General features: G+C 40.4%; 1 protein-coding gene across 1 annotated transcript in view; it reads left to right on the top strand.

Annotated features, from left to right (window-relative positions):
- Positions 1-4161: 4161 nt before the first annotated feature.
- Positions 4162-24863, top strand: part of LOC134802482 (signal transducer and activator of transcription 5B) — a 45348-nt gene continuing 24646 nt past the window's right edge. The window contains exons 1-11 of the mRNA XM_063775161.1: positions 4162-4222; positions 5883-5956; positions 6590-6647; positions 10492-10568; positions 11437-11586; positions 14303-14420; positions 15878-15998; positions 17682-17791; positions 20318-20424; positions 21278-21392; positions 24708-24797. Of these exons, the coding sequence (XP_063631231.1) occupies positions 6597-6647; positions 10492-10568; positions 11437-11586; positions 14303-14420; positions 15878-15998; positions 17682-17791; positions 20318-20424; positions 21278-21392; positions 24708-24797 (939 nt within the window). The 5' untranslated portion in view covers positions 4162-4222; positions 5883-5956; positions 6590-6596. The remainder of the gene's footprint in view (positions 4223-5882; positions 5957-6589; positions 6648-10491; positions 10569-11436; positions 11587-14302; positions 14421-15877; positions 15999-17681; positions 17792-20317; positions 20425-21277; positions 21393-24707; positions 24798-24863) is intronic.

A 24863-nucleotide genomic window follows, 5' to 3' on the forward strand; every position in this document is an offset into this window, starting at 1 on the left:
GGTAAAGTGAAGTTCGCTGGACACTGCAAGACACTAATGTGTGGATAGTGCATACTGCAGCCACATGAGCATCCATCAGGAGAAGGTGTTGGAAAGTGCTGGCTGTCTACGCTGTCATTGATATTTGAATTTGTTCTTGTGACATGTTTTCTATTTTGATGCATATCTATCAATCGTGTAACACGTAAGAATGTTTTCTCTCTAAATAAAATCATATTAATATTGCATCAATACACTTGTATTATTCTATCACTGCTTTCCACCAAGCAAATCTTGTCAGTAGAAAAAGGCGGCAAATCTAAAAAATATAGGCGCGAAGGGTTATCGTCGTCGACGGGTATCGTTTTTCTACTGACAAGGTGACAAGATTTGCTTGACCAACTTTTTTTTTAAATATGTAATCTGAAGTTCGTGTACAAAAATTAAAAAGCTCTGCAAACTTCTACTGTTCAAATCAAAGACGGTTTGTTACTCTGTTGTTATTATTGTAACAATAACGACTTATTACGTTAAAACAAGTTAATCCAACCAATTATTATTATGTCGTTAGCAAAGTATTTTTATTCGGTTTCGAATCAAAGGTTTCAAACTAACGTAATAATGTTGCTAGCTTATAAATTTACCCTAAAATAGACAAAAAATTGTAGAAAAAATTACAGGTTTTCCTGGAACGCAAATGAAGTTATAAAGCTACAACAGGAATTATTATTTAGGGTTTATGTTTGATTGGATTAGGCATATCAAATACGTTTTTTTTAAATACCTAATTGCAGTGCCATCTACGTAAGGCTTTGTGCGTCTATCGTCATTTTTAAAAACTCATACCTAGCTCAATCATCTTTGCTTGAACTTGCATGCTTTGAGCCTCCGTTTCTCCTCCCCTAACCCTAACTTTATGTTTCTTTCGATGACAACAGTTAATATGTGTTCGAAACGCAAGCATAAGATATCATGATGGATAACAGGGCGAAAGAGGATTCATTCCATGGTGCGTCTTTCTAACATTAGAGTTGGTGATAATGCCATTTTCATAATATAACACATTTTTAAGGTTACTTACATTGTGTGTGTCTATACTATGTCACGTCACGCCACAGACCAACCCCTATAGACCGAGCTTATAGGACGACTCGCGGTCACCGCCCGTATGGTGTATAGGTCAAATATAAGATTGTTCGCGCGCCGCTCCGATCAGTTGCGCCCAAGGTTACGACCTGTTAGCAGTGTGCACGAGTCTATGAAAATAAATCGTAAACTATTGAATTCATTGGGAAATCATGGGATATTGCAGCGTAAAATGGTGTGGCAAGTCATCTAAGACATCTACTTACGAAACAGATGGAATAACATCCCACAGGAAAGTCATATTCATTATTTCATTGAATAATGTTTCTTGTCCGCGGGGTTCATTTTATACTGGTCAGTAAGCAGAGGCGAAGTATGTCCGTCCCTTTTCGTCAACTTGAAAATGCAATGCGCTATCCCTTTCCCTTTCGACTAGTGATGTGACGATGATGGTTTTTCAGTTGCGGAAACTTCGTGCTTCGTCATACCGTATTGTACCATTTTAGACATAATATATATAGATGGTCAAGCAAATCTTGTCAGTAGAAAAAGGCGCGAAATTCAAATTTTCTATGAGACGCTATCCCTTCGCGCCTACATTTTTCAAATTTGCCGCCTTTTTCTACTGACAAGATCTGCTTGACCAAGTATGGGTAATATGTTGTGTAAGTTTTTTAGAATCCTCTAGGCCAGCGGAGCAGTTAGGCCGCATGTCACGAGATGGACCTGATGATGAACTTCAAAGAAGTGCGAGGGAACTCGGTGTTGGTTTGTGATAGACATATGTTGTATGGGTTTTTTAGAATCCTCTAGGTGAGCAGTTAGGTCTCATGTCACGAGATGGACCTGATGATGAACTCCAAAGAAGTGCGAGGGAACTCGGTGTTGGTTTGTGATAGACATATGTTGTATGGGTTTTTTAGAATCCTCTAGGTGAGCAGTTAGGTCTCATGTCACGAGATGGACCTGATGATGAACTTCAAAGAAGTGCGAGGGAACTCGGTGTTGGTTTGTGATAGACATATGTTGTATGGGTTTTTTAGAATCCTCTAGGTGAGCAGTTAGGTCTCATGTCACGAGATGGACCTGATGATGAACTTCAAAGAAGTGCGAGAGAACTCGGAGTTGATTTGTAATAGGCATATGTTATTGGTCCATTTGAATATGTTTTCAATACAACCTTCTATATGACCTTAATAAAACGGACAAAAGAAAATAATTGTATGAGATTTTGGCGACACTTTTTTCTCGTATCGAAAGAGATTGCGATTCTGAGTGGAAATAATATAAAAATTAAAATATTATAAAAATTAAAATTCATGTTCTGGGTACTTTAAACAGAAATGCCCTAATATGTTAAGTAAACATTTCAGGTACATTGTTAAATTACTTAATGAAATATTAAATTAATCAATATAATTATTAAGTGAGTTTACTCTAAGTATACTAAATTGCAATAGCAGTACCCACTACCTGTAATGAACATATCCCATCCCTACGCTTGCACGTGTCAGTAGGGCTACCGCCAATACCGAAAATCGTCAATTGCGGGCATTTTTCTCTGTCACTCTAATTACGCCTTCATTGGAGTAAAAGAGTAAGATCCCCGCAATTTGCGAATTTCGGTTTTCACGGTAGCCCCTCAGCGCGCCATGTTTGGAACGACCAATCGCAACGCCGTGAGCACCCCTCCCGCACCTCACAGTTTGGTGATTTGCGTCGGGAACAAAATGGCCAATATGTACAGTGAAACCTGGTTAATTGGCACCTGGATAAATGGAAAACCTCAATAATTGCAACCAAAAGTCCGGTCCCGGTCCCTTGAGACCAAAAGGCCTCTATAATTGAAATTTTGGAACCTCTATAATTGCAATTTAGATTTTAGTGCTTTTCGTAATTTTGCCTCTGTAATTGACCACATCGCAACTAAGACCTCTATAATTGACACAGTGCTAAAAAATCCGTTATTTTTGCTCTTCTTTTTACCTCTATTATTGAAACGAGTCTTACTTATTACCTCTGTAATTGAAATAATGTAGTTGTAGACAGCAGAAACAATATTATAATAGCAATGATCATTTTATTTATATCTTCACCCAGAATTTAATTTATTTATTGGGTATCTATCACATCAGCCTGTAGTAGTTGAAATAGTTTTGATTAAATCAAAAACAAAGTACTTTTTACATTCTAATAAAACTTTCTTCTACAGTTCAAGGGAATTTTAAAAACCCAAATGATAATAAAATAAAGTAGTAATTAATGTAGTGTAAAAGTGCAAGTATAGACAGAAGCAATATATAGACCAGACACCCAGAACGTAAGCGTGTAAATCTACTTTCAATGGTTATTGGCACCTCCATAAAAGAAATTTTTTCAGAACGCAACCTCTATTAATGAAAACCTCTATAATTGACACAACGATTTTTTGAACCTCGTTAATTGACATGACCTGCTTAAATGAAAAACCTGGTTAATTAACAAAAAATGGCCGGTCCCTTGAGATTGCAATTATCCAGGTTCCACTGTATTAGGTTTCTAGAGGCGGTGTTCTGTGCGTCACGCACAACAAGGTAGAGTCAGACCAAGAAAAGTCTGCAGCGGATTCGATAGCCCACGCAGTGCAGGTATGATTTTAAACGTCAAACTTCTATGAAATTATGACGTATAAATAACACTGGCACTGCGAGGGCTATCAAAATCGCTGCAGACTTTTCGTGGCTTTAAGTCTAAGTCTGAGTATGATATTATTACTTACGTCTATAAACTACATTTGAACGGACTTGCACGTTTTTATGATGCATTTATAATTTATGCGGAATGACGGACAAACGCAGCTCGTGTCGAATTAGACATTTAGATTTAAGTAAATACTTTTTCTACGTTAATTGTTTTTTGTATTCTGGCCACCCTAAAATAATCACGTTCAAGTATTTACCTACTAATTACGCTACTGAACATGAAACTGTTTAGATTCCATTAAAATATAATCAACCTTATGAACGATAACATAAGGTATATTTTTGAAGACTTTGTTGAGCATATGTTTGTTTGACATTCTATGTTTGTGTGAGTAACGAATAATGACGCGATGTATTTTTTTATTGTAGTTTACGTGACTCGAAGAATGATTTGTGCGGCCTCGTGTTCTTTGCCGGTAAATATTAATTTATTCACCACGCCATAAGAATTAGTTTATTAGAGCGTAAAAAAGTACAATTAAGCGTAACACTTAGCTACCCCAGTAGTTTATTCCTCAAGATATCTATCAGGATAGCGAGAAAAGCGCATATAAAATCAAAAGGTCGTGTTGTTGTCTTGATCTAAAATTAATTTGTTGTAAGTGTGTGTGTGGCGAGAAGCAATTTGTGTTGTAGTGTGTGTAAACGTCAAAATTCTTGGAAACAGCAGTAGCGGACGTAAAGTCGCTCGATACAGGTAAATTCTAGGGATATTGCGTCCCTGGATTTCGTGATATTAGTTGGCCCCGGGAGCAACAGGTGCGCGAAGAAAAGCTATAATAGTTCGTAGAAACCCTTTTTGATAACTTATCACAGGTGATCTAAGTGTTGCGTAGTTACGTGTGGTGTTTTTTGCCGTGGTTTGTTGTTTTAATAAGCTCTTTGTTCTAAAGGTGTTGTTTAACATAATTTACCATCATGGGAGAAAGGTTGCATACCCCTGCTGCTAATTATAACGGCGAGACAGTTGCACAAATAAAAAAAAATATTAACATTTTTTTAATTTTCAAGGCTATTATAACAAAAACGTGTTGCATAATTTTATTAAATGTTTACGCTTGTCTAGTGCGTGTATTTGTATTAAAATGCTGTTTTCCTTGTTATAAATTATCTAATGGAGCATAATCATCAATGATTACTTGCATACATACTTTCCTTATTGATGAATAGGAAGGAACATTAAAACTGCAGTTTAAAATTCATCATTCATTTAGAAAACAACACCCTGTAATTACTTATAGTAGCGTCTGTGACAGACAGACAAACACAGGTGTAAGGACTTCCATATGTTTTGGCAAGGGGCATTAAACTTATTTTAAATCTTATGTGGCTGAATTTCATGTCAAATTTTTGTACCTTTTGCAATCCTCCATGAAATGTCAATAAGTTTTTTATGTTTAGAGTCTGTTCAGAAAGAGAAGAGTCGTGAAATGTATTGGGCGCCATCTCGGAGTAATTAACAATGGAGCCGCCATTAACAGGCGTACCCCTCTGTCGAAAATAGGCGGCCAATGGTCAACAACTTGTCAACCATATGTATGGACTGACGTTTATCTGACATGACGTACCTATACATTTGATGTGCCCCTCCCCCGCAAAAAACGGCAGACTATTTTGTACCGAAAATTTAAGACATGGCGTCTCCGTTGGTTATATCCTCTAAGGGCGCCATACATTCCATAACTGTTCTCTTTCCGAACAGACTCTATCCTTGTGAGACCCACCCTACACAGTTTTCCTACTTTTAGTTTGAACCTTGTTCTATAAGTAAATTGGAATGAATTGCATTTGTTTTAAAAAGCAATGAAACAAAAGAAATACTTTATTTGGTCCATGAAAGGTTTAAATTTGATTCCAATGAATATGTACAGTCAGCATCATATAATAGGTAACCTCCAATGTATTGAAATAGTTCAGTACACCATATAATTTGTATGGTGTACTACTGTGTACCGAATTATTTGAATACTTTGGATGCTATCTACTATATGACGCTGACTGTACAGTAACCTGCAGAGATAATTGAGAATTAATAAATAATTAGGAGATAATATATTTTATGTTTTTTTGTTACAGTTTTACATGTATTAACTTAAGACTGAAGCTTGGGAAACAAACACTTTTGCAGTATTAATCAAGAGATAGATTTGGTAAGCATTTGTATATTTTCTTTAACTCGCTTAATTTTAACTTACCTTATTGTTCTTAATTCTATGAATACAAAATGATCACTCCAATTTAGATGAAATAAGTCATAAATTCGTAATCTTAAATCAAGAGATAGATTTGGTAAGCATTTGTATATTTTCTTTAACTCGCTTAATGTTAACTTATCTTATTGTCATTAATTCTATGAATACAAAATGATAATTACAATTTAGATCAAATAAGTCATAAATTCATAATCTTAAATAAGCTAAATTCCAAAAACTTGTTAATCTAACTATATCTAGTTCAGTATTTAACAACATCATCATCATATCAGTCAGAGGACGTCCACTGCTGGACATAGGCCTCCCCCAAAGAGTGCCACAATGACCGGTCTTGCGCCACCCGCATCCAGCGGACTCCCGCGACCTTTACCAGGTCGTCAGTCCACCTGTGGGGGGTCTACCCACGCTGCGCCTTCTGGTACGTGGTCGCCACACGAGAACCTTTCCGTCCCAATAGCCATCGGTTCTACGGGCAATGTGCCCCGCCCACTGCCACTTAAGTTTAGCGATTCTCTAAATTTAATGTTATTCTCCAAGCTATAAGGTTGATTATTGTATGTTTTGTGTCAGGTCCAAGATGTCGCTGTGGGCGAGGGCTCAGCAGCTACCCCAGGAGAGCTTGCAAAAGGTCAGTACTAACATCCATTGACATCGGTTACACGCTAATTCTGGCGTCAGTTCAGTCCATCAGTCTGGTCAGACTGACGGGAGAATTATCGTGTAACACGCGGACTGATGGACTGATGGCCTGGACTGATGAAAATTTATATTTTTAGATAATATTCGTCAGTCCATTTTGAATGACCGAAAACTGATAGGAGACTGATCGTGTAACCTGTTCGTGTCATTCTCACGTCAGTCACCATATTAGACAAGACTAAATGACTGTGTTGCGTTCTGTGTCCAAACGACGACTGTGTCATAATTTTATCAGTCTGTTGTCAACTTGTCAGTCTGGACTGATCGTCTAACCGTGTCCATTTTCCATCATTCTGGCATCAGTCAAAACTCGAATGGACTGATGAACTGAACTGACGCCAGAATTAGCGTGTAACCGATGTCTATAACCTGTTTGTGTCATTCTCGCGTCAGTCACCATATTAGACAAGACTAAATGACTGTGTTGCGTTCTGTGTCCAAACGGCGACTGTGTCGTAATTTTATCAGTCTGGACTGATCGTCTAACCGTGTCCATTTTCCATCATTCTGGCATCAGTCAAAACTCGAATGGACTGATGGACTGAACTGACGCCAGAATTAGCGTGTAACCGATGTCTAAAAATATTAAATTTTCATCAGTCCAGACCATCAGTCCGAGTGTTACACGATAATTCTCACGTCATTCTGACCAGAATGATGGATTGAACTGACTCCAGAATTAGCGTGTGACCGATGTCATACTACTCGTATCAATACATATTACAAAACAAAGTCCCCCCCGCGTCGGATTGTATGATGCCTAAACCTATCGAAACAGAAACCGAAATTTCGTTCGCACACTATCGAAAATACTCCAGTTTCCAACGCGGCTGATAGGTTGGGCAGTTTTTGGCCGAATCTGGACCTGCGACCGAAACATTTTTTTAATACGATTTTATGCTTAAAACTTCGATCGGACACTAGTGTAATTCTAAATATCAGTGTAGGCTGGGGCCCATTTCTCGAACAATATTAGTCTAATATTATTAGTGTGTTGTCATGACAACCCATACGATTTGACAGTTCGTGGACTAATAACATTAGTCTAATATCTTTCGAGAAATGGGCCCCTGGTGTAGGTAACTAGTTACTAGGTAGTCAGCAACAGAAGTTGCTAAGCGGGCGAGGTGTTCAAAATGATCTTGACGCGACTTTATTGTTAAGAGAATAAGAGCGTGTCATGGTAATTTTGAACACCTCGCCCGCTTAGCAACTTCTGTTGCTGATGTACAATCCATGAATGGAACACAATGAGTGAATGAATTGCATCTTACAAGGTTTTTCCTCAATAGTTTTCTGTATGCAAATTATATCCAAATGTCATTAGGGGTATCCCAGGAGCCTTTTCTGTCTCACATAATCATATCTTCCTTCACTTCCTTAGTAGGGTAAATCGCCAGTAACTGGCCGCCCTAAACTAAAAACGAATCTATTCGCCTATAAACTGAATTCATTTTAGTATAAGGTTTCAATAACCGGCCGGCGTTATATAACTAGTCACATTATACTAAAATGAATTTTATTTATAGGTGAATAGAATTCATTTTTGGTTGGGGGTGGCAAGTTACTAAAAGTGGCCAGTTACTGGCGAATTACCCTACATAAAACAATTATGATACAATCATTTGCGGATAACACTTATTCAATACCAATATTTAGAAAATAGGGTTGGTGCCTCGTCTTCTACACGGACGAACTGGCGGTCGAAAATTATTTGATAAGTAAATAATTAACTCACATTTATAGACGGGTCTACGGCGAATTTATTTTATTACCTTTATTTACCGAAAATGTGATGTCTACCCTAAACTTTTTCATACACTTTTCGTCGGGTAGTTGCATCTCTGTTTTGACATTTAGCTGGGACATCATCACATCAGTTAGCCGCGACCACGACAGTGAAACATGTGTCGAAACGTCGGTAATAAGATAAATTTGCGATAGACCCGTCTATAAATGTGAGTTAAGTGTTCAAAACGCGAAAGTTTTAAATATTATACCTACATAAAGGTAATAAAATAAATTTGCGATAGACCCGTCTATAAATGTGAGTTAATATGTGTTCAAAACGTGAAAGTTTTAAATATGATACCTAAATAAAGGTAATAAAATAAATTTGCGATAGACCCGTCTATAAATGTGAGTTAATATGTGTTCAAAACGTGAAAGTTTTAAATATTATACCTACATAAAGGTAATAAAATAAATTTGCGATAGACCCGTCTATAAATGTAAGTTAATATGTGTTCAAAACGCGAAAGTTTTAAATATTATAAATAATATATTTTATTCAACTTCGAATTTGGGTTAAACAACTTTTTTTGCTGTTATTCTGTCCCATTAGCCAAATGATAACATTACCAGGGGGATGTCACTACGCAGTTTAGGTACATTTGGCCGGCGTGCCGCCCGGGCCGGCAGGTGTATGGCAGTGGGCTGCCGCTCGACCGCACGATAGTCGTGTCACGTGGCGCTCGCGCAAACAAGATTCACCGTTCGTGCGCGGTTATAAGTTTAAATTTTGTTGCAGACGGCGAGTATAGGTATAATTTTATACCTAAATCTGACTTTTGTGAAGGAGTGAATTTTCTGTACGGTAGTACTATTAGTTATTCTGTGACATTACCTAACAGTTAAAAAGTGTGGTCCAGACGACGTACACATGGCAACCAGGTAAAATAACACTCATCCGTTCCTTTGAAAAAAAAAAACCGGCCAAGTTCGAGTCGGACTCGAGTTCCAAGGGTTCCGTACATTATCCAATTCTTAACAATGTATTTTTTTATGTGGAACGTGATGAAATGTCTTTAAAAAAACCCGTAGAAGGCGGATCAAAAACTAAGTAATTAAGTTCGACCGGCGCTTTTTAACTGCATATTTCTAATAAGTTTTCTTGTCATCTATAGATAATGATTAATGAACTATTTTGTATATTTTTTTCCAAATTTTAGACCCAGTAGTTTCGGAGATAAAGGGGGAGGGGGGGATGGTCGGACACGGTACGGGACCCTAAAAACCTGATCCCTCTATAGCTTGTTATCCAGAAAGTTATTAACGGAAGCAATGGCCATATACGGCCATGATTTTGGCCTCAATATGTCATTATCCATGTATGGAGGATGCACCTGTCAATTTAGGTATTTTGACCCTTAGAGGACGCCAATAGCCACCGGCCTAGGGATTCCGACCTCTGAGCTCACTGTCTTTATGAACGGGAGCGAGAAGGAAACACTTGTGTTCCGGTTAATAGGTATTTAGTAACAAAAAAAATACGCATTTCTCTTTCTTGTAGTATAATAAATATTAGGGGACATCTTACACAGATCAACCTAGCCCAAAACTAAGCAAGGCTTGCAATATGGGTGCTAGGCGACGATATACATACTTATATAGATAAATACATACTTATATACATAGAAAACAACTACAGGAACAAATATTTGTGTTCATCAGTCATCACACAAATAAATGCCCTTACCGGGATTCGAACTCAGGACCATCGGCTTCACAGGCGAGTCACTACCCACTAGGCCAGATCGGTCGTCATTATGATTATAAGACGTCTTCGGAATTATTATCCGAGCAGACTTCGTCCAGTCGTGTATAGAATAAAGCTACGGTGAACGGTCAAACTTTGACACTATTATATCGTATTTTACATCTTTTCTGTGAAATAAATGTACTTTAATAAAGTCTAAACCTCTAGAGAAGATCCCCGTATTACGAACGACTACTCACAAATGTTGTGAAATAAATATTTGATATATTTCCAGGTGCGGGCTATCTATGGCGACCATTTTCCTATTGAGGTCCGCCACTGCTTGGCGCCGTGGATCGAGAGCAAGATATGGTACGTATAAGAGCATAGAGAAGAAAAACATTATAGGGCACTTGGACCTTGGACCATTCACTAATCCGGGATTAACCGGTTAACCTTGGAGTTACCATGGATACCTCAATACACAAACACAAATACAATTTGACACTGGGTTAACGGCTTAACCGCTTAACACCGGGTTAGTGGGATGGTGCAAGTGGCCCTAACGCGCGTAAAGTAGACCTAGCTGGATACCTTATTTACTGCCAAAGTCATACGCTCACTGAGCACTTAGAAAAATGGTTACCTCGTTTGTGGACAGAAAAGGTGGTTGACGCTTACAAATTCTCCATTTTGGAGACCAAATGAAAAAGTTTATTTATTTAATTATAATTGAAGGGATGTTTACAAAAACAACATAACTGCTTAGAGCGGTTGACACTTTTAAGAACATTGTTAATCGTTTCAGGTGTCAACCAGTGTAGTCAGTTATGTTGTTTTTGTAAACATCCCTTCAATTGCTTACATGTATGTATAGGTCTTCAGGTTTATTAAATTATAACGGCGAGTTTCGTCGAACAACGATACGACGTGGTATATAGTTAAAATAATTTTACGCAGACGAAGTCGCGGGCAAAAGTTATCACTACACCTTATAAAACAAAAGTCCCCCGCCGCGTCTGTCTGTTTGTGTGTATGTATGTTCGCGATAAACTCGCAAACTGCTGAACGGATTTTCATGCGGTTTTCACCTATCAATAGAGTGATTTTTGAGGAAGGTTTAGGTGTATAATTTGTTAAGGTTTTGTGTAACCCGTGCGAAGCCGGGGCGGGTCGCTAGTTTATAATATATCTGAGTCCCAAGGAAGTTTTGTTATTAAGACCCCTAATTTGTAAGCAGGACGGCGGAACCCGAAGAGCAGCAGCGTTTCTTCGTGGAGGAACTGGTGCAGGAGATCAAGACGACAGCTGAACTGATGCTGTCTCCGGACATGTTCGTCACCAAGATGAAGCTGTTCGAGGCTGCCAAGGCCTTCCACGCGCAGTACAGGTGTGTACATGTCCTTGGAGCTGGTGCAGATCAAGACGACAGCTGAACTGATGCTGTCTCCGGACATGTTCGTCACCAAGATGAAGCTGTTCGAGGCTGCCAAGGCCTTCCACGCGCAGTACAGGTAGATGTAGATCTATACTCGGTATCTTTAGGTATTTAAATAAAAGTAAACAAAATCTACCCTCAAATGGCTCCTTAAGCCAGTTGGGGGTAGATGAAAACATTACACGATCAAATAATGTAGGTTAGTCAGGTCGTTCAGTGAATGATCCAGGCGGTTTTGTATTTGGTTGGTTAATCAATAAATGTTATAACTACCCGAAAATGTACAAATTGTTTGTTTACTTTTATTTAAATACCTAAAGGTACAGACTATATTGCAGGGACGCCCGACCGGAGACAGGCGGGCTGTCGATCGCTTGTGTTCATTCAGCCCAATTCCCTGGAGTTGGAGCTGCAGGTTACTGTCCCGGCATTCCCACACCATTCTCCTCGAATCTTGTTTTCCTGCAGAACAGAAGGACATCTTTAAGTTCGACGTCCTTTAGTTCGCTAACGAATAAATTATATCGCGATGCTGCAATACCGCACAGCACCGCGCTGTACACGTACCTCAAGTTCAATGAAAACTGGTCACATTGTATAGGTTCCATGAAGAAAAAAATCTCTATAGAAGGCTTAAGGGCCACCGAGAGCTACAACATTTATAAAACAAAGCTGGAAGCGATAACTAGTATATGGGAAAAACATCGATAAAACACGAAAGTGGACGACCATCCCGACCGCCTTTCCATACAAACGTAGTCCTTATTTTCCTGTCTGGGTATTTTTGTTTTTGTTTTTTATTATGGATGGGCTTACTCATGGCCACAGACTAGCCGAGGCGTAGACGTGGCCTACGATGGAGCGAGCTCGCCCAGAAGGTGCCTGTTCCCTCTTGATTTGAAGGTTGCCGGGTTATAAGAACACGGAAATATAGACGCCGGCAAGGAATCCCATTCCTTGGCAGTGCGCATAAGGAAAGTAGAAGCAAAGCGCTTCGTGCGAATTGGTGGAATATCTACCAAGTAAGGATGGAAACCGGCCGTGCGTCTAAAAGTCCGATGGTAGAACAGATGGTAGATGGTGGATGGTAGAGAGTAGAGATATTAACATTATTGAAAATATGTGGACACAATTCGATGTACATATATCATCCACTGTTTTTTTTTTTTTCACGTTGCCGTATAATAGTCAACAAATCGAAAGAAGTCAAACGAAACGGTGGGGGGGGGGGGGGGGGGGGATTAGTTTGGGGTGATGGTCAATAATATACATCAAATTGTGTAAACATACTTTGTATGTAGAAGGGGTCGTCCCCGTTTTAATTTTGCCCCCTAAAACGTTGTCTACTAATTAAGAATAATGCATACTTGGTCTTACCCTTGCAACTTTCCCTCTAAAAAAATCCATATTACGTGCTAATAATTTATCATTATTTACATATTCAACACGTTTTACTCATGTTATTACCAATATCCCAACGTTGTTTACATTCTCCCCACTGATAACTTATCCACAATATTAAGAACATTTATATGACGCATCAGGGTTTTACCGACGATTGATCATTTAAAGATGGACATTGGGATGACCTGACCCAGTCTTACAATTGTCAGTGAAGAGTGTAGTTTGCTAGTGATTTCAAAGTGGTGTGATTTAAAAATATAATAATTTTGAATGCTTATAAATATAATATAGCTTTTGGCCGCGATTTCGTCTGCGTGGAATTAGTGACAGCAGCTAAAGTAGGTATAGCGCCCGGATAATGCTAATAGCAATCATTCAATTCGCGCATTGCTTACTTCAATTATTAGTCAATACATTAACTCTTTCAATTCCACCCCCCTTTGCACTCTCTTCAGGGATGATTTCTGACATATAAACTATCCTATGTCCTTCCCCGGGACTCAAACTATCTCTATACCAAATTTCAACTAAATCGGTTCAGCGGCTTAAGCGTGAAGAGATAACAGACAGACACACTTTCGCCTTTATAATATTAGTATATATTAGTATGGATATAATATAATCTATTGTGTAGTCAGTGTAGGTGCAGAAAGGAACTGGAGGTACTTTAATATTATATTTTTTTCTACAATTAGCCATCCCGTATTAACAGGCTTAAATCCACTTAATACACTTTGACAATCCCTACATTATCACTAAAAGTTTCATTCAGTGCACGAATGTATGTATTTACGTTAGAATTTGGTCTCAAATCAATAAAAGATATCAAAATGATAGATTTGGTAGTTTTGCAGTTCTCATACTCATACTACTAGTATCTGAGCGGTGATTTTATAACACAGACACTACTAGTGGTTCTGTAGGCGTACGCAAACCCCCACCGGCTTCTCCCACATCGCTCGGCCAAAAAACACAACTTCAAATTGGTAAAAAAAATGCTCACAAATTTTACACAAAAGCATTTTAACCCAAACAGAAATGCAGACTCTTCGCTCGCGCTCATTACTCGGTCGGTCGAGTTTGACAGTCCGCGTCGTCAACTTAATAACTCTAGTAATCCTACTTTTGTTCCAATTTTTTAAGTCCCACACCGCTTGGACAAATAGGGCAATTTGAGTGTAATTTTATTGAACATATCAATTCTGTATTGTTTTGAAGTGAATTAATGGATCAAAATTAATAAATATATAATATGTTTGTGCAGCCACGCTCCACACGAGCTATACGCGTACATCCGGCGTTGCCTGGCCTTAGAGATGGAGGTTATCCAGAGCGCCACCCAATATGTGGCCCAGCCGCACACTGAGAGGAAATACAGCGAGGTACGTATTACTTTTCATATATTAATACGTACATATAGTCTGTCAAGCAAAGTATGTCAGTAGCAATGTACAGCAAAGTGAAGTAGGGCAACACTCAAAGAGCAGTATTGCGCTAAGAAAAGCAGCAATGTACATCGAACCAAAACATGTAATTATCATAACCTCAAATTTTACAAATATTTACAATCTACGAGCACGATTGTACATTGTAGGCACCTTGACTTTGCTTAAGTTCATGCAGAATCTTATTTAATATATTGGTATTTAATGGTGACAGCGGAAATTTCTCTTGAAATAGCAACAATTCAGAATGTAAGCAGTCAGTTAGAACAAAATTTTGACAGTTCCGAACAACTGACAGGCTGATACCGTCCGGCGGACTGTTAATCAGTGGGCCCCTTTAAAGGCACGACCTAGAAAGGCAGAGTATCTTGGGCCCAATAGAGGGCAAGCGAGCGCGAGGAAAAGCACCCACGAGATGGTCTGTTGCTGTGAAGAGGGTGGTTGGCGGCAACATGCAGTGCGTGACCCATATGGCTTATGATCGCACACTGTGGAGACGTAGCATACATGGTCGCGATCCTCAGCAATGAGGGACCGAGGAAGAAGAAGCCCCACATACGCTCTTCTCACAGCACGATCCTCCCCCATCCTCTCCAGGTGATCAAGGCAGAATCTTCATATGAATACCATTTTTTTTATTCAGAATTACTGCATAATGTGTACAGCCACATCTAATTTTGATGCCAAATTTGAGGCACAAATACTTTTTTAGACTTTGCAACTCTCCTACAATGATTAACTCTTTAATATTAGTCAATACTAATTGATCAAAGAGAATTTGAAATAGAGGAATATTGTGAAAGTAAATTATGTAGTCAGTACATTTACTGCCATTTTTCGACACAAATGATTAACAAGTGAATGCCATTTGACTTTGATCCTTATTTTTTTACTGATATGTGTTAAATGTTAAATGTCAAAAAGTATCGCCATCTAGTAGGAAGGTATGTTACCATATTTTCGAGCGATGGCGCCATACCTTTGGCCTACTCTCGACTAGATGGCGATACTTTTTGACATTTATCAAGTTTAACACATATCAGTGAAAAAATAAGGATCAAAGTCAAATGGCATTCTAAATAAAAGTGTTAATCATTTGTGTCATAAGATAGCAGTGAATGTACTGACTACAAAATTTACTTTGACAATATTCATCTAGTCTAAATTCTCTTTGGTATTGACACATGAATACTAATACATTTTTTTTATATTTTTTTTTATATTATATTTGACATTTGAATGGGTGGTAAGATCTATCTATACATACCTAATGAGACTACTAGAATATATAAATATTGAAAGCATTTTTAAAATTTTTGACAAAATGTTGAATTTATTGTAAACAAGTTTACACAAAAAAAAAGTTATTATTTACTCTTTTTTTTGTCACACAGCTGTTAACAGACCTGCAGACCGTCCGTCAGAAGGTGACGATGGTGAGCGAAGAAATACGCTCACTGCAGGCCCACAACGAATCGTTCTCGCTTCAGTACCACGAGTGTCTCAAGAACAAAGGTTAGTACATTACACAGCTGTTGACTGACCTGCACACCGTCCGTCAGAAGGTGACGATGGTGAACGAAGAAATACGCTCACTGCAGGCCCACAACGAATCTTTCTCGCTTCAGTACCACGAGTGTCTCAAGAACAAAGGTTAGTACATTACACAGCTGTTGACCTACCTGCACACCGTCCGTCAGAAGGTGACGATGGTGAGCGAAGAAATACGCTCACTGCAGGCCCACAACGAATCTTTCTCGCTTCAGTACCACGAGTGTCTCAAGAACAAAGGTTAGTACATTACACAGCTGTTGACTGACCTGCACACCGTCCGTCAGAAGGTGACGATGGTGAGCGAAGAAATACGCTCACTGCAGGCCCACAACGAATCTTTCTCGCTTCAGTACCACGAGTGTCTTAAGAACAAAGGTTAGTACATTAGTCGGGACCACAGAATAAATAATAGTACTAGATACAGAAGGTTCACTCTCTAACAAAACGCGTCCATTTAAAAATTTAGCGTGGAAAAGGTCGATGTGTGGAAGGGCGGCACCGTCGTCGAACCCAAGCCACCTGGCAGTGGACTTAAAGCGGTGGCGTGTGCCTCGGATGCACATGCTGGTGGCGCGTATAACGGCGATACTGATCCTGCATCTCAGCCAGCCCAGTATGGTGCTTAGAGAACGGTTCCATGTGTTAAAATTGTTAAAAAGTATGGTGCCATCTTTTCGAGCATAATTTTTTCTTGGGTTTTGGAGGCACGTTTTTTCTTAGACTATTCAATTTATCTTATACGGAGTTACATCAAACGACACTTCCTACAAAACCGAAGTTTGACAGCGATTCAGGGTCGAATCATGATATCCCTTTCTAACTTATGCTTATCCCTTTCGGCTGTTTAGGGTTGTCAAAATTCAAGTCATTATCTCTCTATATTATATCTATATTCTCAAATTGTCAGACATAAAACTTTTTTACCAGAGTTTACATGAATTTAAACTAGATTTTTCAAATTTTCCGAATATGAGTATGATAAGTTCTATTATATTTCAACCTCTCAACCTCTTATAATGTCTTATACTATATATAATACCTACCCTTACCATCATAACATTAAAGCCAATTTGTAACTTTATTAGTAATTATATTATCTGTATTTTTATATATTTTTCAAATGATTATGTTTATTTTTCTGCTTCCTTATTGTATGGTTGCCACTACCGTTAGGTAATAAGTTCTAAACTACCCTCCGGCCTGGGGCTCCACAGAAAACCAGCGCTGTGGTATTTATTATACCATATGCTGAGTGGTGTCCTTTTGTAGCCACTATAGCGGCGCCAAATTTTATTTTAGTAGTTATCTTACTCCTTTTTTCTTTTATTTTTCACTTTGCTGGTGGACTTGTCTATTTTTGTGTAACATTTACTTTAACAAATACCCTGTATCTAGCTTTAAGTGTTTTAGTGAGTAAGTTCTTCTCTCTTTTTTTGTAACTGAAGTGGCGCTGTATGTAGAAGGTTTTTACAATAAATGTCTTTCTTCTTCTTCTTCTTATCTTATCTGTGGTCGTGCACGCAAAGGGATTTCGAGTTGTGCCAACCCTAATAGTTGCTCGGAGCAATGCTGAGCCGAACGGAGCCGAGTTTGCCCGAAGTCAGGAGTGTCTCCCCACTGGTTTATGTATATCTTTGGTTTTAGGTCACATCCAGTACTTGCAGTCTTCTGGGCAGCTGACCAATGAGCGGCGAGAGTTGGAGGCCTGCCTCCGAAGCCAGATCGAGGAGATGGAGAGGAAACTCAATGCTTTGGTAACTCATATTAAAAAACCGGCCAAGTGCGAGTCGGACTCGCGTTCCAAGGGTTCCGTACATTAAATCCGACTCACGCTTGACATTTCTAATAGGTTTTCCTGTCATCTATAGGTAAAGAACTATAATGTGTATTCTTTTCAAAATTTTAGACCCAGTAGTTTCGGAGATAAAGGGGGGGCATGGTAATTATTTGGCTATTTTCTTAAATAACTTCTAACCTATTTGATTTAAATAACATAATAGCTTTATTACTAACTTAAGTTCCTTAAATTTAAAACATTTATTTACATACAATATATATACAGTGGTACTACTAAACGAAATTAATAACTAGCTTAAATCTAAAATAGGCCCTTGAGGCATTGTACCAAGGATGCTGGCGGCATTTCCTCGCTGTATCGCAATGCTGATACGTTGTGCGAGGTAGCCGCCAGCTCTTCGGTCACCAGTTACGTCAACCAGACGCTTCGCGATTTCTGCGAACAACTTATGCGCGCTGGGACCCCATGGACCTAGAGTTTCAACACCAAATGGTACAAAATGGTACTCTCTACCGAGGCTCTTATATTTGTTACGTTTTAGAATTTCGGCGCTTTCTGCCGCTCCGCCCGCTTTTACAGTAGTCCGTTGGAGGTGGGACGGTGCCAGTGTGTCTACGCAGGTAGCATCCCACACTAACATCCGTCCCAAGCTCCAAGGAACTAAGGACACTCCATCGGGCCTCTTGCCATCATCTCTGATAATGCCAGTCGGCTCAAGAAGAGCAGGCACATTGATGGTGGCAAGAGACCGACGGACTATGTCATTAAGCGACGCATGTCTCGAAAAACGGCCTGCACTTTTTTGACAAGATAATCCGTGGTGTCCCAGTCGGTCCACGTCCGTGCCACAAGAGCATATGTGTGGCGTACACACCGAAACCCCGAGTCGCAAACCAGTCGCCAGTCTAAGGGAGGCCGGATCCAAGAAAGTACCAGTATTGGGCGAAGGATGGGCATGTAGCCAGTAACCGGCTTCCCGGGCTCCGACCGCCAAAAGCCTCGCGCGGTCTGGACCTGTACAGTTGTTTAGGAGAGTATTGTAAGTTAAATCACAGTAAACATTATCCCAACTCCTTTGTGAATTTGGGTTGTCTGGAAATTGTTTGCCTGGGCAAGCAATTTTAAAAGCATTTTTGGCGTCCTCAAAGCCCGCAATCTCATAGTTTGTGGGCAAAGCCCTTAAGATATTTCCTATGAGACCAGACGTGCTATGAGTGGACGCCAAAAAGGCTGGGGAAGCCACACTGGAAATTTTGCGAATTCCTAAACCTCCAAACCGAATGGGGAGGGACGCTTGAGACCAGGAAGGCTCACTTAGCTGAATGTTTAGAATCGTCTCTAAACTAATTTTGATCAAATCATCTATGGGCGACAATAAATTTTGATGTTTCCAGAAAGGACAACAGCGGAGCACATACGTAAATTTAGGGACAAAAAGGCAGAATTTAAGAATCACAAGAGCATAATGAGGGCTAATTTCGAGTAAGCGATCCGTGTGACTTTTGAATTTAGTTATGGAGTTAGAAATATAATCGGGAAAAGATTCTTCGAATATAGGAGAACCCAGGAGGCAAAGAGAATACTTGTCTACTGATTTGATATTGGGAGTCAGATCGTCAAATTTGGGTTGTAAGTTGGTCAAAGTACAAGAAGATTTTTGAATAAAGAGTTCGCATTTGCTGAAATTCAGCTCTAAACCAATATATTTAATATTATAAATATATTTGAAATTCTCAAAATGAGCTCTTTCATTTGATATGTAACACGATATAGTTTGTAAAACTTTATTTTTTAACTTTCTCATTTGCCCCCCAAAAGTGGTCCTCATGTTTAAAATTCCTTTGTTTACGTTACATGTCCGTTATTGGGTCACTAATTTACATATATGTACCAAATTTCAACTTAATCGGTCCAGTAGTTTCCGAGAAAATAGGCTGTGACAGACGGACAGACAGACAGACGTGCGAGTGATCCTATAAGGGTTCCGTTTTTAGGGTTCCGTACCCAAAGGGTAAAACCCTATTACTAAGACTCCGCTGTCCGTCCGTCCGTCCGTCCGTCTGTCACCAGGCTGTATCTCACGAACCGTGATAGCTAGACTGTTGAAATTTTCACAGATGATGTATTTCTGTTGCCGCTATAACAACAAATACTAAAAACAGAATAACAAAAGATTTAAGTGGGGCTCCCATACAACAAACGTGATTTTTGACCGAAGTTAAGCAACGTCGGGCGGGGTCAGTACTTGGATGGGTGACCGTTTTTTGCGTTATGGTATGGAACCCTTCGAGCGCGAGTCCGACTCGCACTTGCCCGGATTTTTTCCTTTTGCGGTACGGAACCCTAATAATCTATAAAAAAGACCCATATAAATGAATATAAATATTTGGGGACAATGTTACACAGATCGACGTAGCCCCAAACTAAGCAAAGCTCGCGGGTCGCTAGTATTCTATAAAGTTGTATGTTTGTCTGTCTGCAGGTGGCTCAGATCAAGCAGGCTCAGATGGAGCTGGTGGACCATATAAAGGAGAACATCGCGACTCTGCGTCAGCTGCAGAGCATTGTGCTGGACGACGAACTCATCAGGTTCGTATTATTATAACTTATCAATATTATACGGGCTTTGATGGACGAGGTGCGGCGAGGACGATGCGAGGGAGGCAATCCCGGTTTATGTGTGGATGTGTGTAGTCACGAATGTTTTTACTAAAGCGACTGCCATCTGTGGCCTATTTTATAAAGCTACAAGTGACAATTTACAAGCGGAAGTCTAGTTCTAACACATAGGGTTAGAAAGAGACTTCCGCTTGTAAATTGTAACTTGTAGCTTTATAAAATAGGCCACTGGTCTTCCAGCACCGTGAGTAGTCAGTTTTCCGAAGCTTTTCTTCACCGGAAATACATAATGAGGGTACATAAGTTTTAAGAAACCCCCTTTTACCCCCTTTCGGTTTGATTGCACGCCTTATCATTAGGCCACTAAGGGCCATTTGCACTATCCCACTAACCCGGGGTTAACCGGTTAAACCTGGAGTTACCATGGTTACCAGTACAATTTGATACTGGGTTAACGGTTAAACTGTTTAACCCCGGGTTAGTGGGATGTTGCAAGTAGGCACTTGCATCATTCACTAACCTGGGGTTACCCGGTTAAACCTGGAGTTGCCATGTATACCAGTACAATTTGACACAGGTTTAACAGTTAAACTGTTTAACCCTGGGTAAGTGAGATGATGCAAGTGGGCCTAAGCACCACGGCCGGTTAAACCTGGAGTTACTATGGTTACCAGTACAAAGCACTGGGTTAATGGTTTAACCCAGGGTTCTCCAAACTTTTTTACCTGAGGGCCATATTGCGCCGCTTAACCCCGGGTTAGTGGAATGGTTCAAGTGGAGCTAAGGCCTCAGACATGTCAACAGCATAATGCTATTTCTGTAGATGGAAACGTGAGCAGCAGCTGAGCGGCAACGGGCACCCCATGCAGTCCAACCTCAACTCCATCCAGGAGTGGTGCGAGATGCTCGCCGACCTCATCTGGACCACCCGCCAACAGGTACATGTTAACAGCATGTTACTCTGTAGATGGAAACGTGAGCAGCAGCTGAGCGGCAAGGGGCACCCCATGCAGTCCAACCTGAACTCCATCCAGGAGTGGTGCGAGATGCTCGCCGACCTCATCTGGACCACCCGCCAACAGGTACATGTTAACAGCATGTTACTCTGTAGATGGAAACGCCAGCAGCAGCTGAGCGGCAACGGGCACCCCATGCAGTCCAACCTGAACTCCATCCAGGAGTGGTGCGAGATGCTCGCCGACCTCATCTGGACCACCCGCCAACAGGTACATGTTAACAGCATGTTACTCTGTAGATGGAAACGTGAGCAGCAGCTGAGCGGCAACGGGCACCCCATGCAGTCAAACCTGAACTCCATCCAAGAGTGGTGCGAGATGCTCGCCGACCTCATCTGGACCACCCGCCAACAGGTACATGTTAACAGCATGTTACTCTGTAGATGGAAACGCCAGCAGCAGCTGAGCGGCAACGGGCACCCCATGCAGTCCAACCTGAACTCCATCCAGGAGTGGTGCGAGATGCTCGCCGACCTCATCTGGACCACCCGCCAACAGGTACATGTTAACAGCATGTTACTCTGTAGATGGAAACGTGAGCAGCAGCTGAGCGGCAACGGGCACCCCATGCAGTCCAACCTGAACTCCATCCAGGAGTGGTGCGAGATGCTCGCCGACCTCATCTGGACCACCCGCCAACAGGTACATGTTAACAGCATGTTACTCTGTAGATGGAAACGCCAGCAGCAGCTGAGCGGCAACGGGCACTCCATGCAGTCCAACTTGAACTCCATCCAGGAGTGGTGCGAGATGCTCGCCGACCTCATCTGGACCACCCGCCAACAGGTACATGTTAACAGCATGTTACTCTGTAGATGGAAATGCGAGCAGCAGCTGAGCGGCAACGGGCACCCCATGCAGTCCAACCTGAACTCCATCCAGGAGTGGTGCGAGATGCTCGCCGACCTCTTCTGGACCACCCGCCAACAGGTACATGTTAACAGCATGTTACTCTGTAGATGGAAACGCGAGCAGCAGCTGAGCGGCAACGGGCACCCCATGCAGTCCAACCTCAACTCCATCCAGGAGTGGTGCGAGATGCTCGCCGACCTCATCTGGACCACCCGCCAACAGGTAGATTTTAATTAAAAAACGATAGGACAGAATACCTATAACAATGGGACAAAAATAGAACAACCTAATAGGCTTCGAACGCACCGCGACTAATTTCTTGCGGTTTCAGACTATAGTTCGTTTTTTTTGGCATTAGAAAGAAGGTAAACGATCTTGACATGTCTTTTTATAAAAAATCACCATTGAAAAATAAGTCACAGCCAATATGAATCATATACGATCTTTTACATTCTTTTGCTTTCATAAGTTAATATAAACTATTTTTTTAAAGCGTTTCTCAATATGTTTTAATAAAAAAACACGCCAAGTTTGTTTACCTTCTTTCTAATGCTAAAAAAACTAAATAATTTCTTGCTGTTTCAGTCGAATTTCTTGCGGTTTTAGTCTTCCAAGTGTGTGCGCTTATGAAGCATGCCGTACGATCATAGATGGTAGGATCCGATAGATGTGCTAAACACGTGCCTCCGTGAGGGACAAGACATTTAGACCGGGAGATAGTGACACATTTTACTGGGTCATTTGTACCAGTATGGCGGTTCGTCAGGGGTCTAAGCATGTAATGAAGGAAAAAAAATGCTATGACCATAGCGCTGGTACCGGCGGCCCAATCGCGTGGGCGTTAGTCGAACGTGTCGGATAAAATACGAGTGTCGAACGATTTGTACCACAAAAATCCTCGTATTATTCGATAGTCCATAAAAAAGAAGTAGGCGGTAGCGTAATGCCATACTTCTCCGGTGTGACTTACAGCCCGCCATACTGAGGCGAACACGTTAATTAAAAAAAAACAATTCAACCATTTGTACCAAGCTAATTTTTGCACAGGTGATCATCGTCGAGCAGCCATTCATGGACATCACCATGCCATACTTTTCGGATGGTTCCAAATGCCCGCCATACCGCCGCAAGGGAGTTAATTTTTTTTTATTGCTAAACGATTTGTACCATCTTGAATTTTTTTTTCAACACTTTCTGTGTGATCATAAATGGAAATCTCATAATGCCATACCTGTAGGAGGTGGCAAATGTGTACAATATTTTTTTTTTATTTCAAGTATGGTGCCCCTTTTTCCCCCTATTAGAAGTATGGCAAATATAATAATGGTCACATTGCATCATATAATTTCCAAAAATCCAAATGCCATACTGGTACAAATCGTCAAAAAATTGTTTTTTGTTTTAAGTCTTGGCTTAAGTCTCACAGTCGTCCGCCCCGTAGTTATAATCTGAAATATATTTTTTTAGGTACAATTGTATCCAAACAAACAGAATATGGTGATGCCATGCTGTAAAAAAATATTTTACGTATACATAGTCGTATTTTTGAAACGTGTCGATTAAATAAGTTTTTCAAGTATGGCAGCACTTTATCCCCCTACTATAAGTATGGCAATTATAATAACGGTCACATTTTATCAAATACTCTCCAAAAATTTAAATGTAATACTGGTACAAATCGTTTAGCAAAAAAAAAAAAATTAACTTCCTTGCGGCGGTATGGCGGGCATTTGGAACCATCCGAAAAGTATGGCATGGTGATGTCCATGAATGGCTGCTCGACGATGATCACCTGTGCAAAAATTAGCTTGGTACAAATGGTTGAATTGTTTTTTTTTAATTAACGTGTTCGCCTCAGTATGGCGGGCTGTAAGTCACACCGGAGAAGTATGGCATTACGCTACCGCCTACTTCTTTTTTATGGACTATCGAATAATACGAGGATTTTTGTGGTACAAATCGTTCGACACTCGTATTTTATCCGACACGTTCGACTAACGCCCACGCGATTGGGCCGCCGGTACCAGCGCTATGGTCATAGCATTTTCTTTCCTTCATTACATGCTTAGACCCCTGACGAGCCGCCATACTGGTACAAATGACCCAGTAAAATGTGTCACTATCTCCCGGTCTAATTCGCAATGCGACACTATGATTGGTCGAATTTATTTGTTGCCCACCAAAATACATACTAAATTACGGTGGGGTATAAAAAATGTGAGACTGTGACAAGGACAAACAATAATAGCGCTTTCGCTGCTACTACTGAAAGATATATAAGACTATCCCGTTCGGTCATTTCCCGCCACCCCTCATGCCTGATCCAGTTATATACTAGATTAATGTGTACGCTAGTACTATTACTTATTGTGTGGTGTGACGCAGGTGAACAACGCGACGCGCATCAACAGCAAGACCATCATACAGCTACGTCAGCCGCACCTCGAGGAGATGCTTGAAGATATGGGCAAACAGGTATACATAACGTTACCAAACATATACAGGCTGGCTACAAAATAAGAGCATACCTGGGCCGCCCAG

The sequence above is a fragment of the Cydia splendana genome, chromosome 24 (genome assembly GCF_910591565.1).
Source record: "Cydia splendana chromosome 24, ilCydSple1.2, whole genome shotgun sequence".
Taxonomy (NCBI): Eukaryota; Metazoa; Arthropoda; class Insecta; order Lepidoptera; family Tortricidae; genus Cydia; species Cydia splendana.